Raw genomic sequence first — 15,475 nt, forward strand, 5'->3', positions numbered from 1 at the left:
TTCATTTAATTTTGGCAATTCGTATGTATCTAGGAATCTGTCCATGTCTTCTGTGTTTTCCATTTTATTAGAGTACAGGTTCTCAAAGTAGGTATTAATGATTCTCTGGATTTCTGCTGGATTTGTTGTGGCTTCACTTTTTTCATTCTTAATTGCATGGATTTGAGCCTTTTCTTTCCTTTTTTTGATAAGGTTGGCTAAAGGTTAATCAATTTTATTTATTCTTTCAAAAAACCAACCCTTTGCTTCACTGATTTTTTTGTATCATTCTCTTAGTCTCTATTGCATTGATTTCTGCTTGGATCTTTATAATTTCCTTTCTTGTATGAGCTTTGGGTTTGTTATGCTCTTCTTTTTCTAGGAGCTTGAGGTTCTGCATTAGGTTATTTAACTGAGTTCTCTCTGTTGTCTTAATATGGGCATTCACTGCTATGAGTTTCCTGCGTAGAACTGCTTTCATTGTGTCCCACAGATTCCTGTATGTTGTAATGGCATTATCATTTAATTGTAGAAACTGTTTAATTTCTTCTTTAATTTCCTCTGTCACTTATTGGTTGTTCAGGAGGGTGTTGTTCAATTTCCATGTATTTGTGGGAGTTTTGCGGTTTCTTATGTTATGGATCTCCAATTGTATTGCATTATGGTCTGATATTATACAGGGAATAACTTCAATTCTTTTACATTTACTTAGATATGTCCTATGAGCTAGCATGTGATCTATTTTGGAGAATTATTCGTGTGCAGCTGAAAAGAATGTGTATTCTGATTTTGTGGGGTGGAACACTCTGTAAATATCTATTAAGTCCATTTGTTCAATAGCTTGGTTTAGTTACAGAATTTCATTGTTAACTTTTTTTCTAGTTGATCTGTCCATTTGTGATAGAGGGGTGTTGAGGTCCCCCGCTACAACTGTATTAGTGCTTATTTGGTTTTTCATGTCCATTAATATTTGTTTTGTATAGTTGGAGGCATTCATATTTGGTGCATATATATTTAGGATTGTCATCTCTTCCTCTTGGATTGTTCCCTTCACAAGTATGTAGTGACTATCTTTGTCTCTCTTAGTTTTGGTTTGAAATCTACTTTGTCTGCAAATAAGATTGCTACGCCTGCTTTTTTCTGGGTTCCTGTCGCATGGAGAACTGTTTTACAACCTTTTACTTTCAGTCTATGGATTTCCTTTTGAGTTAGGTATGTTTCTTGTATACAGCATATTGCTGGGTTTTGTTTCTTAATCCATTCTGTCAGTCTATTTCTTTTGATTGGTGAATTGAGGCCGTTAACACTGATAGCTATAATTGAGAGATAGTGACTCATCCCTGTCATGATGTTTTACTGTTGTTGGCTCTTTTATTTCTTATTTTACCCCCTTTCACTTTAGTGTCTTACTTTGCGCAGTGCCTTCTCTCTGCTGGGCCTCATGGAGTTGTGACCTTCATTGTCTTTTTCTAGGATATTGCTTAAAATTGTTTGGAGTGCTGGTTTGGTGCTCACGAAATTTCTCAGGTGTTGTCGTGAAAGTATCTAATTTCCCCACTGATTTTGAAAGATAATTCTGCAGGATACAACAGTCTAGGTTGGAAGTTATTTTCTTTTAGGCTTGAAATACTTCACTCCAGGCTCTCCTTGATTTGAGGATTTGTGAGGAGAAATCTGTCGTGATTCTGATGGGCTTTCCTTTGCAGGTGATTTGTTTCTTTTCTCTAAATGCCTGTAGAATTTTGTTCTTCTGTTGGGTTTCTGGGATCTTGACTATTATATGTCTAGGTGTAAATTTTTTTTTGGTCATGGCTGGTTGGAGTTCTATATGCCTCACTTACTTGCATGTCCAATTCTCTATCTCTGTCTGGGAAATTTTCTACTATTACTTCTGTGAGCACTTTTTTAACGTCAATTGTATTTTCTCCTGTTTTTTCGTGGGGTCCTATGAGCCTTATGTTATTTTTCTTTGCATCATCTAGCAGCTGTTGGATTGATTTCTCATGGTCCCTTACTGTCTTTAAGAAATCTGTTTTTATGGTCCTTAACTGCAATCCTGTCTTCTATATCTGATATTCTATCTTCAGATTCTCTTAGTCTACTCTTCATGGAGTTTTTAATCTCCTGAATATCTGTTTGAATCTGTTTCATAGATTCCATTTCTTTCTTATGATGGGGGATCATGGTTTCCATTTCTTTCTTATGCTGGGCATTCATGGCTTCCAGTATGTTTCTGATCTGATCTATTTTCTTATCTGTTTCTGCTCTAGAGCTTCTAATCATGTCTTTCACTCTGCTCACCATGTCTGTATTTATCTGGGAGATTATTTCTGTTTTGAATTTTTCTAGAGCCTCATGCATCTGCTTTGTTACTTTCTGTGCTATCAGTTCAGGGTGTCTAAGTCGTTGCTTATCAGACTTTTCCACCTCCTTTTCCCCAGAATTTCCTTTTTGTGGCATGGAAGCTTGCGTTTGTGCCTTGCTCATTTTTGTTTTTGGGACTGTCCTTGGTTTAACTCCTGGGTTGGTATTTCAAAATTGCTTAATGTAGGCATCTTTGTTGGTTGTGTTTAAAACCCTTGTGGAATGATTGCTTTCAGAGGTGTCTTCCAGATATAGCTTGTGTTTGGGTTTTGAGACTCTAATGACTCTGAGGCTATTTTATTTTCCTTATACCAGGAAGGAAAACTAATTAGATCAATCACAACATGTTAGCCCAAATGACATAGTCAGCAATACCAGAGCATCAAGCACAGCTTAGAAAATGACAATTTGTGGTAGTTACTAATCTATCACATTTAACTATGTGAGTTAAGTTAAAACCAAGGACCAACCCAACAGAAGTTTATAATGAATAAACTCTTCAATATAGCATCTTTTCCCTTCGGGGTGGGGAGTTAAAAGGAGTTGGGGAGGGAGGGACAGGTACACTAATCTATTTAAAAAAAAAAGTTGGGACCAGGAATCGAATTCAGGACCTTGAGCTTGCGAGGCAGGTGTGGTGTCACTGAGCTAAAGCCCTGGCCCTCACTAATCTATTTCTCACTAATCTATTTTTGAGGTAGAAAAATACTAGCCCTTTTATGGGTTGATTTTATGAATTATGCTCTATCCATTTATTAGAAATAGCTAAGAATATTTTAAAATTGAATTCATGAATTCACTTTCCAAAAATGCAAAGAGCTAGGAGACAGCAATGCTTACCATTTTCTGAAGAGAGAGTGGCTCAGAAGAAATACCAATGGAGCTCTGTAAACACAACTTTTTAAAGACTGCTTCTGCAACAAACATCTGAAGCCAGGAGGAGGAAAAGGAGCAAATGAAAATCTCTAATTCTCGTGAAGAAAAGTCTGCAGAAAAACAAAAGAAGTAAATACAATTACTGCTATATCCTATACAATTTTTTTCTATAAATCATTTCTCTAGTGGATTTCATTTCATTAAATAGTGGTTCCTACACCAGTAAGATTTACCCATATAATTTTAAACCACAAGACATACATCATTTTCCCATTCCTTGCCTTTTAATTTTTTTATTTTTTGGTACAGGGACCGAACTAGGGTCTTTGCGCTTGCAAGGCAGGCAGAACCACTGAGCTAAATCTCCAGCTCCCCAATCCTTGCCTTTTGAGAGAAATTTTTTATGGTACATGTTCTCACATTTGAAAACCAATCATTACTTTTTATTACTTCAAATGCATGTCTTAAAATTACATATATACAGAGGAGATAGACAATATTATGAATATATCAATATACATGAGATTTAATCACTATACCTTTCCAATCCACATTAAGGATCTGTTCTCATGATAGGGTTGCTCTTTTGGGAAATCAGTAGCTTTTAAATACATGTTTTAAATTTGCATGTACTTAATTTGCAATGTGTCTTGAGCTGATGGGGAGAAAGGACTTAAGTCTGCTTTCTCTGATAAGACCCAGGGGCCCTATCAGTGAATAGGAAGAAGAGAGGCACAAGGTAAAGCAGGCAAATGTACAACAAGAGGGTGTATAAAGACTTCAGTAGAAGTTTGCACTCACTATACTACGGAGTATTTTAAATGATGACACAACCAAGGTGCTCAAATCTCTTCTACCCCCAAACCACAAGTGCTCCAGTAAGATGGAAATAGATTAACATGCACAGGAACTGACAGAGATAAAGTACTAGAGTGACTGTTTCTCAGGTAGTCTATTTAATATTATGAATTCTCTCTATATAAGCAACAGAATGGCTAATATAATGGAATCGTAATTAAAGAATGAGACCAACCAATAGGATACTGAAAGAGCTAAAACAAAATAGTATATGAGAAAGTTGTGATATTATTTGATAAGGCAGACTAACTACAAACACTGAATAAGTCAAAATTAGCAAAATAAACATGATAAACAAGCATTAAGTCACTACATTTTGTAAATGAGACTGAGTGAAAAACCTAATAGCAAGAATAAAACTTGATTTTTCTCCTCAGAAATGGAGCGCCTTTAGGTTGAAGAGACTACAGAGGCCCAGTGAAGGCCCTGCTCAGACACTTTCACAGAAGGCTGGTGCTCTGGTGTCCTTCCAGGACTTGATCCACAACTATGAGTTTTCAAGGCAAAGTAGGGGGGGATTTTGTTCCCAGAGAATACTGGTTCTTACACTGGAGAAAAGGATGCTACTGGTGCTAGCAGACATCCCATAGTGTGCAGCACAGCTCCCGGCAACAAGTAGCCAGCAGAAACACAATCAGTTGAGAAACTCTGCCTTGACTAAAGACACTTGCGGCTATTGTCAGTGGCAGATTGCCACATCAGTCTTTAAACCTCGGAAAAATGGCTCCAGGCAGACTTTAACCAGGTTCACCTAGACGCAAACAGACTTGGTTGCTAAGCTTTAAATCCCCTTCCAAATAGCCCAAACAGAGATGTAGTTCTTAAGAGTTGGAAATGAGAAAGGACTTACATATTTACAGCCTTTCTTTCCCTACTACTAAAGCTAAGCCTATCATCACAGTTTACTATGATGAACTGACTTCTTAACATAGCCAAAAGCAAAGCAGCAATAGCATGTACTGTGGAGTTTGAAGGAGATGATCTCACACTGGAACTTACAAATGGAATCATTCAACTCAGAAGAGGCCTATTTGGTAGATTTACAGAATAAGGAAATACATACCAAAAATGATCTGTATATTATCAGGTAACGATAAATAAGAGATAAGCACAAGAACTGTAAGACTTTCAAGGGCAGGGTCACTTTTCTAGCCCTCACAGAATATAGGTCACTAACTTGCATGGAAAAAATATGTAGTATTTGACAGATGAATGAATGAGTGACAGATAACAATAAGTCATTATAGAAAGGCACACCAGAACAATCTTAGAAAACTAACCAGATCATGCCAGTCCCTCGTTGAAATCGCTTCTAATTCCTCAACATGGCTCACAAGTTCCATACAAACCGCCTTCTCCAGTTCTGGGCCTTCCACTGTCCACTCCGCCCACCGATGTTTACGGTCAGCCTTGGACTTGGAAGGCCCACACAGACCCGGCTCCTGCCTTCCTCAGAGCTTTAGTCAGTGCTGCCTTGTGCCTGGACACTGTCCTTTGACTCTGACAAACTTGTGTTTATCCCCATGCCGTGACCACTCACTATCAAGCAAGCTTCCAATCTTGGCACCCAGTGCTCTTATTCAGAGCACTTATGTTTCCAAGATGCACAGTGATATAGTAACCTGATTACTGTCTGCCTCTCCCACTAAAAGCTCCAAAGCAGCAAGGACCAGGTTTCGTGTTCTATCTTCACTATATATATGAACTGTCTAAGCTGACTGGTAGGATGCCAACATAAATCTGTTGAATAAATGATAGGAATAGAAACATTTTTACTGAGATGATTAATAAAAATATAAAAATTTATACCGATGGAAGAGGTTGAAGCACAGAAAGAGATTAAAAGAGATAAAAAAGCAAAATTGAATAAAAGTTTAGAAAAGGTATCAGGGAAAGCTAATGTTATAATCTTAGACAGAGTTTTATTAAAATACTCACTCTGTAAAAAAATATAATAAATTTTGATGACGTGTTTTCTTTCCTACTGAAAGAGCAGAAGAAATTAGTTGCCAAGGATTGCTGCCTGTATGGACAAAGTTTTATGTGATCCCAGCCATGTTCGTTTGTTTATGCACCATGTATGGCTTCTTTCTTTCTTACCACAACTGCAGAGTAGCTGGGAAAGAGATCACAGGGTCTTCAGAGTCAGGACCACTACCTACCTGAGTACTGTACATTTAAAAAGGTTGCTAACCAATAGTTTAAGCCAAGACAGGATATCAATTAGGCATTAAAAATACATTTCAGACAGTACGGCTTTAAAGAACCTCTTTCTGTCCAGTGTTTGGAAATAAAAGAACATGATGTCGGTATGACGGCTATCCTGTCTCAAACTGGGTTCAATCCCCAACGCTACTAAAAGCAAAGCAAAAGACAAAACTCGTCAGGTGAAAACTATCAATAACACTGGATCACTGGGCAACAATGTCTTGTTTTAGAGTAAAGGGAACTTCAGAATATGAGTAGAGGAAGCACTAAAGCTGAGGCACAGTACAAAGAACTCTTGTTGATAAGGCTCATTATTTCATGCACTTGGCTAATCTAGAAAGTAAATTATCTTTCCTTAAAGGCAATTACCACACACTGGAAACAAACGATCACCTAATCCTGTACCGGGTCCCCAAACTCAATGAGATTTCATTATAGAATGAAAACAAGGAATTCTGCTAGCCAAATATTTAGTTCTCATTCTACCAAATAATGCCAGAATTCGGGAGTTTCTAAAGAGGATAAATAAGAAAGAAAGAAAGAAAGAAAGAAAGAAAGAAAGAAAGAAAGAAAGAAAGACAGAAGAAAAGAAAAGAAAGACAAGACACCCAACTACCTGGTAGTAATGGTGGGAGAGAAATGATAAAGGTTCTAAAGGAAGATTGAATTTGAGCTAGGAAATGTTAAAAAGTCACTCAACAAAAGACAGCTAGTCCACAAAAGCAACAGCAATCACCTCCTCAGCTCAATGAATGAGAAAAAAAAAAGGGGAGATAAAATGCTTTAGATAAAAATCTCCCAACTTTGGTAGTATAAAAAGAGACCTCTCTTTGCAGAGGGCACCATCAAATAAATCCTAAACCCAGTTATAACTTGGATTCCTATTCTGAAGTCTTTCTTCACAGTATTCATGTGACTGACAGCAGATTCAAGAATTTTTCTTTATTTATCCAAGATGTGCTGATACCCATGCGCAGGAACACTGAATACTATTTGGTAGTCTAAAATACTGACATTATGTGTGTAAAAATCATCTTCTATACAGAAGGCCACAAAAAGCTCAACTCGTTTAAAACATGTTCCTTTTAAGAATTTACAGTTACAGAAACAAACAAACAAACAAAAGGACAAGGGAAGGAAGGAGGCAGGAAGCCGAGATTCTTCCTGAACAGGAAATATATGTAAGGTTTTAGGAAGTCTCCCTCATTCTGTAGAAACAAGAGTGGGGCAGAATTTTTCATTAGGCTGAATGCTATAAAAATGAGTTCTGAAATCATTTTGCTTAATAATCCTCCCATTTAAGTTAGAAAATTTTAGAAAATTGAAGTAGAAAATAGGAAGAGGAAGAAGAGACAGTTATGCATATAAATTACTTCTGTTTGCTTTGTCCATGCACATGTTAGAGCACCAGACTTATTTAGAAAAAAATAAAAGTAACACTTTTTTATATTAAGAAAATTATACAACAATAGGTACAGAGGGGAATGTTAGAATCAGTGATATAAAGCAAATTAATCTGAGGGTCTTAATAATAAGTATTCTGATTCAGTGAATTTTATTTTTAATACTTATTTTATTTTTTAAATGTTCAGAGAAAAGACCTAGGAACTGTTCATACATCACAGATAAGATCAGAGAGCAATGCTTCCTACTCAACTGGAATAAGAGGAGTTACAGGTACTGAAAATAGTTTTTAACATTTATGCCTCTAAAAACCATACATAAAAAAGCAAATCTATGTCTTCAGTGAAATGGGAATAAACTGATTTTAAATTTGTCTACTGTATAGGATGCATTAATTATAATTTTTAGTTTTAAGATTAAAGAAATATTATTATATATAACTATATAATAATTTATTTCCAGGTAGTATATTCTGTACTACTATTCAATTTTTACAGAATCATCAAAATAATATTTTTGGTTAATAAATAATATATATGGGAGGTAGGCTCCTGTAATGAGTTCAGGAAAATAAGAATACAAAATTGTATATATATAGTATAAGCTCAACTATATGAAAATGCTTCATGTTCTCTAGTGGTAGAGAACACTAGAAACACATTAAAGTTAATAGTGGTGAGCACATTATTGGTAATTTTTATCTTCCTTTTCATACTGTCCATGTGTGTATGTTTGTATGTATATATCTATAATTATTTTAAGGAAAGATTTTTATGAACATAGGTTAAAGATTACAGACTGTTTTAAGGAAACTCAAAACTCATTTCTAGAATGGGTCTAAGAAAAATGTAAGACATACTTACCATCACATGCAAGGGAAATATAACTTCCGAAGTCATCAGACAAGTGTCGCATCACATTTCTACCCATCTTAAGACCAAGGAAGATCCAATAATCTACTGTTGCTCCAAGAATTCCAGTCAATAAGTAAGTTAGTTCATGTTTGAAGACCTAACATTAAGATGGAAAAATATTACTAAAATACATTAGAACACAGAAATTCTGTGTTTAATTTTTAAACTGTGTCGAGAGACCAAACTTGGCTATTTAAAAACACAGGGTATGCTAATGCTAAAAGATATTCTTTAGAATCCTAGCAACTCTCTCTTTTAACTCTTTCCTCTATCTACCCCATCCCTCTCTATATACATATACATGTACTCATTCTCTACATATACATGTGTGTGTATATTGTATATACACACACATACACATATATTTGACACACGTTCATTTTGAGTATTCCTTATCTGAAAGGACTGGGACCAGAAGTGTTTTGGATTTCAGACTTGGGAAGCAGATAAATCCATGGATGTATATGTACAGATACATATACTACATAAAGTAGATATATTAGGGATAGGACCCAAGTTCAAACACAGAATTCATTTGTTTCACATTTATCTTATACACATGGCCTGATGGTAGTTTTATACAATATTGTTAGTGCACCTACAGTTTGAGCCATCATGTGATCAGGTGTGAAATCTACTGTGGCATCATGTTAGAAAACAGAACATTTGGGATTTTGCAGTATTTTGGATTAGGGATGTTCAACTCGAGTATGACAAAGTAGTTAATAAAACAAAACTTCTAGGGACATATATGAATAGCTTACAATGCACTGGTAAAATAATTTTATCCAATGCTGTCAAGTGGTTTAATTAAGTGATAATTCCATTAAAACAATGAGGAAATACCTAGCTTCTGTGGATTTCTCTGAAAAGGAACATGCTGACTATGAGAGTGGAAATTTGCTACCTTAACCATTCATTCAACAAGTACCAAATTTCCTTTACATTTCTCTAAAAAACATTTTCCAAAAAATGATTTGAAAAACACAATGAATAAAAGCATTAGAAAATTTGTACAAAGAAATAGACTGACTCAAATTTTTAATTATCAAATTATATTTTACCCATTCTACATAACTTGGGAGATGTACAGAGATCAGTGTGTGTGTGTGTGTGTGTGTGTGTGTGCGCGCACGTGTGTGTAGGGCAAGCCCTAAGGCAACTTATTTTTCATGTCATATTAGTTATACAGGACAAAAGGTCTCAATGGGATATGTTCATATATTATATAAGACACTTGGATCACTTCATGCCCCGTAATCCCCCAGGCCTTCCTCCTCCCTTGGAAATCCCCTTCTTCTCTAGTCGTTCAGATCAGTTTTTAAAGTATGAATATTATTTTATGTATCACTTTTACAATAAATATTACATTTCTATAAAATATAGCAAGGTACAAAAACCGTACTTCTAGTGTGTTTTACTCTGTTTTAAAAATATTTTTTCTTCTAAGTCATAAAATTCAGTATAAATTATGACATATAAAAAATAAACATTTAATTGTAAACATGAACGCTTTTTCAAAATAAAATTACAACTAGTTGAAATTCCTATATTCTTAGAACTTGCTAAGTGTGCTGCACACATAAAAATAATCAACAGTTGGGCAGAGGGTATATGGAAAGGTTTCAATGGTATCCATGTAGATTACAACTGTTCTCTTCTACCATCACACTATAGTATGACACCACGGGATTGACAGAGAAATTCCAGGTTTGTTTCTCCTGCTCTTAGCAAACCAGTTTCTTATAGGTGGTCCATACAGTATTTTATTATGACGTCATTCCTTAAGGAGCAATGACAGGAATGATTTCAATGGGAAGTTCTCTATTTCCAGTTTGTTGTGCAAACACAGGCAAATAGTCGAGCAACACATACATCAGGCCTGCCAAATAGTGTTTCCTCAAGAAAACCTCAGGTTCAGTAGTAACTGTGCAGGTCCTCTGGTGTCCTAGTACACTCGAGGCAGCACACTGTGTTCCAGAAGGGCTTGGTATTACAGTCTCAGGGAGAGATTCTGAAGCTCAGTGCCGAGGGGATTTTAAACGTCATGGATATCATGTTAAGAAGCAAAGCCCTCTTTTGCTCTGGAGCCACAGCAAAGCGCTTGATGCTACCAGGTCAGAATCTGTGGGTGGGCGACAGCACATCTCCCTTCCACCTTGCTGAGAGTCTGTTTAAACACTCCCTAAGTACAGGGATTACAGGCATACACCACCATGCCTGGCAGAACTACATCTTTACCATGGTAATAAAGATCCCACCAAAGTTATTCACATTTGTGTATCATTAGCCAAACATGCACATTATTAAATATACATAATACTAAATTCCTATGTAAAAAATACTTTGAAATCGGATTTTTGGATCCTTTTATACTATATTCCTAACTATGATACTCACCATGACCAGAGGGCCAAGGTACTATGCCTTATATGCAATACATGTATACACTGTGTAAAAGATGCTACTATTTCCAGTATGGTAGATACATATACTTCAGCAGTAGATTACAAGAAAAGCACAAATAAACCATCAACGAAAAATGACTTTATTGGAATACTGAAATGTTTGCTAAAGCTGAAAGAACATGAATAACTTAAGAATTAGCAAAGAAATAAAGACAGAAATGATTTGCATATATGATATCTATTTACCTGAGAGCTCTATTCTAACGTGTTAAACTCTACTACCATATACCCTGTAAACACAGTTTGCCATCATCTGCCAGTAAAAGTAATCTCCAGTTTATCAAATTGGAGCTCTTCCCAAAATTGAGTACTCTACAAAATAGAACAAACTAGCATCTAGTCCTCTGACTCCCAGGTTAGAGATTTCCATAAAATCCCACTGCATGCAGTATGTGACAAACTACCCTGTTGGAAAGACACACAATGCATGCGCTGTGCCTCTTCTCGTCTTAAACACTGGCATCTGAAACAGGAGGCGGTGCTACTGTAGAGACTTGGCCTCCAATCAAGCCCTGGCTCTTAAGCTGTGACACCTTGAATAAGTTACTTAAACTCTCCAGTCACCATGTTCTTATCTTCAAATACAAACTGGCTTCTGTTTCTACCTATAATTGTAGGTTATGCTTAAATAACACTTAAGGACACCTCAAAGGAGAGTGGGACTAACCAGCACAGCTTGCTAAATAAAGTCTGCACCTCCTCTGTAACCTCGACACAGCCCACCTCTGCTCTCTGCCAGGGAAAGCCCAAAGCTTTCTCAGATTAATGACAATGAAATCCACTGCCACTGTGTCACTCTGTAATACTTGCTGATTGACATTATGACAAAACAGTATTAGCATAAACTGAGGACTTCTGTTTAGCTAATGACTTAAATTGAATGCTTCAACTCAGCAAATCAAGAAACAAATGCTTTACAGTACGGAAAATGATGTCTGTGAACATGCATGGAATTCTTTAAACTGGAAACTGCCAAAAAGATTTAATTAAGTATAAGAATGAATTCTAACAGAAAGAAAATACAAAAAAAGCATTTTATGTGAATTTAAGCAATTCAAATGTTAAATAAAATATTAATTTGCAGAATTTAAAACCAGTTTTCATATTACACCTGATGCTACAATTTATTGCAGATTGCTTCTCAAATATGTTGCTCTTAACTTATAAATTTGAACAAAAATCTTCAAGTTAAATATGTATAAGTGTGTTACTATTTACATTACTGTTTTTGTGGTTGTCCTCTGATGATTTAGCAAAGTGAAAACGTCAGTTTTATCATTGTTTTCAGGTATAAATGAGCAACTTCATTTATGAAATCATATTGAACAAAGAAATGCTCTATAATGAAGAAATATTTTCTACCCTAAGTGATTCTATTGTATAAAAAGTAAATAAGCAGATGGTAATTTATAAAGGTTTAGCTGAGAAGTACTACACTCAAGTGGCAATGAGATAGATAGTTCAAGTTCAGCTGATATTTTCTACTTCTTTACATTTGCACCATCATTTTTCTTTTAAAATCAGATATATGTATAAGAAAGTGCCTACTCACCTGGTTATAGTCACATAATAGGATTAATCACAAAGCAGTCTACCTATACCTAGGTTCTCTAGCATTCTCTTTTAAATGGTAATCTACCAAAATAAAAAAAAAAAAGAAAAAAAATAGCATCCTTAAAATAATTTTTCTTTCTTTAGCAGGCCTCTGACATTTCTTAACCACAATTTTAAAAAACTAACAGTGATATATGGCTCTGTTAATGGAAGGCTGGGGATCTGGAAATTTTTAGAAAACCAAAAATGTTGGACAAAATATATAAAATATGTCACGAGGAAGAGACAAGTTATTGTTTTTTGTTTGTTTGTTTGAGACAGGGTCATGTTGTATAGCCAGGCTGGCCTCAAACTCAGTGATCCTCCTGCCTCAGCCTCCCGAGTGCTGGAATACAGGCATGTGTCACCAGGCCTGGCAAGAGACAAGTTATAAGCAATTGCTAGGCCAAAGCCTATGAGAAGGTAAAAGCCAAGCAAGGCAGACAAAGCTAGAGGACTCTACCCTGAGGATATTTTCCTATTCAAGCAAGAGAGCTGAGATATACTGAAAACATACATGAATTAAAAATAAATAAACCAAGGCTGGGGATTTAGCTCAGTGGTGTTGCGCCTGCCTGGCAAGCTCAAAGTCCTGAGTTTGATTCCCGGTACAGGAAAAAAAAAAAAAAAGAAAGAAAGAAAGAAACCAAAGAGTGAGATACACTTCTGTGATTTGTGGAGCTAGAAAAAAAGGGTTTTTTTTTTTGGTACTGGGGATCGAACTGGGGTCCTTGCGCTTGTGAGGCAGGCTACTGAACCACTGAGCTAAATCCCCAGCCCCTTGTTTGTTTTTAAAGTCATAACTTAAGCAGTGGTGGTAAACCTATTATTGTATGTGTGCCATAGTGGGCTGTTCGTATCACTGAAAGTTGTAAAGGTTTGCCAACACTGGCAACTAATTCCCAATTAGCCAAAAGCCTGAAAGGCTTTACCCTAAGAGTAAGTGTGAATCAAAAGCAAAACTACATTATCTGTAGCCTTCTGGTTCCCTTGGACTATTTAGGACATCTCAGACATAGTAACTGGATTATGGTAGTCCTTGACTGGTAATGTACACAGCTGGCAGAAGTAAACAGAAATTCTATCTAGAATAGAACTCTTAGGTCACTGCTACAAACTGTTTCCACAAATAATTTTCCAATGCAATTTATAGCACATAGCAAATGCTATCTGGCTCACTAGAGAAAATAAAAGATGCAAGAGAAAATAAACACAAGAGAAGGAAATATCAGGAACAGCAATAGAAATAGATCTACCAAAACTTCAGATACAGAAATAATCAGATATAGAGTATAAAATAACTGTTACGGCCACTTTCAAAAACAAAGAAAACATTGGTATTAGAAACTAAAAACAAGTCATAGCAGAAAGTAAAAAACTCTAGAACTAGAACAAATACAAATGCATGTAACCTACCAAAACTGAACCAAGAGGATGTAAAATACCTAAACAGATCAAGTACTGACATTGAAGTGGTAACAAAAAAATCTAATAAAGCTTTTAAGATTGGATCATGAAATATTTTCATTTTTAAAATTATGTATCTTTATTGGGCAAGCAATGATTCTAATGAGAATAAAATATATGTCTGTAAAAAAAAAAAGAAGAAAAGAAAAGCCCAGAGCCAATCAGATAGATTCACTGCTGAAGTTTACCAGACCTTTAAGGAAGAACTAACACCAATGTTCCTCAAACTATTCCATGAAATAGAAAGGGAAGGAAAAATTCCAAACATCCTAGGAGGCCAAATCACCCTTATATCAAAACCAGATTGAACACACACACACACACAGACACACAAAACTACAGACAAATATCCTTGAGAAACTTAGACACAAAAATCCTTAATAAAATACTTGCAAAGAGAATTCAACAACACACTAAAAAGATCATACACCATGATCAAGGTAGTTTCATTCCAGGGATACAAGGATGAATCATCACATGCAAATCAATAAACAAAATACCTCATATAAATAGAATTAAAGATAAAAATCACACTATCATTTCAACTGGCAATAAAAGCCTTCAATAAAATTCAGTATCATCACATGTATATGTACCAGTTCCCTCATGATGAATGTATTTAAATCTATGTATCACCATAATATACTAATAAAATAATTGAAATAAGAAAAATATTCAATATCTTTTCATGACAAAAGCCTTGAACAAAGTAGTTAAAGGGTTATAACTTAACATAATAAAGGTCATCCCCCCAAAAAACCCCCGCAGCAGGCAAGAACTTCTTTGATGGGGTTAAACTAAAGAAAGCAAGACTACCAAGTAAGCAAATCAGGAAATATTTAAATGAATGTTTTGTTTTTTGAGACAAAGTCTCATTATGTAGTTCAGGCTGACTCTGAACTCACTGTGAAGCCCAGGATAGCCTCCCACTGGCAATGCCCCTCCTGCCTCAGCCTCCTGAGTGCTGAGATTGCAGGTGTGTGCCACTGCACATGGCAAGAAACAGAGATGATAAGAGCAACAACCACAAGGCCAAGAGAAAGAATAAACCTGACCTTGAGTCGTTTGTAGGAAACTGGAAGAATCTTGAGATCATAATGTTAAGTGAAATAAATCAGACACAGGCGCTTACATAATCACATGATTTCTCTTACATGAGGACCTCAAATTATAAACAAAGAGCAAAATAAAAATAGATAATAGGAAGTAGGGCGATAGATATTTCTCAAATGGGAAAGGGAACAGGAGATGGAGGGATGAAGAAGAAAAGTAGATGAAAGTGGGAATAGAAATGTGTTAGGTACACGTACCAACTCCACACATGGAATGCAAACATTATGTACT

The 15,475-nt window shown here is 35.8% G+C and overlaps 1 protein-coding gene across 2 annotated transcripts in view; it reads right to left on the minus strand.

Annotated features, from left to right (window-relative positions):
- Slf1 (SMC5/6 complex localization factor 1) overlaps nucleotides 1-15,475 on the minus strand; it is a 67,009-nt gene that overhangs the window by 10,956 nt on the left and 40,578 nt on the right. For both annotated transcript variants that reach the window (XM_013071108.3, XM_087180722.1), the window contains 2 exons: nucleotides 8,553-8,700; nucleotides 3,184-3,329 (listed from right to left, as the gene is read on the minus strand). In XM_013071108.3, the coding sequence (XP_012926562.1) occupies nucleotides 3,184-3,329; nucleotides 8,553-8,700 (294 nt within the window). The remainder of the gene's footprint in view (nucleotides 1-3,183; nucleotides 3,330-8,552; nucleotides 8,701-15,475) is intronic.

This window comes from Heterocephalus glaber, unplaced genomic scaffold, assembly GCF_053883595.1.
Source record: "Heterocephalus glaber isolate CG9 unplaced genomic scaffold, H.glaber_assembly_v1.0 deba00001465, whole genome shotgun sequence".
In the NCBI taxonomy this organism is placed as follows: domain Eukaryota; kingdom Metazoa; phylum Chordata; class Mammalia; order Rodentia; family Bathyergidae; genus Heterocephalus; species Heterocephalus glaber.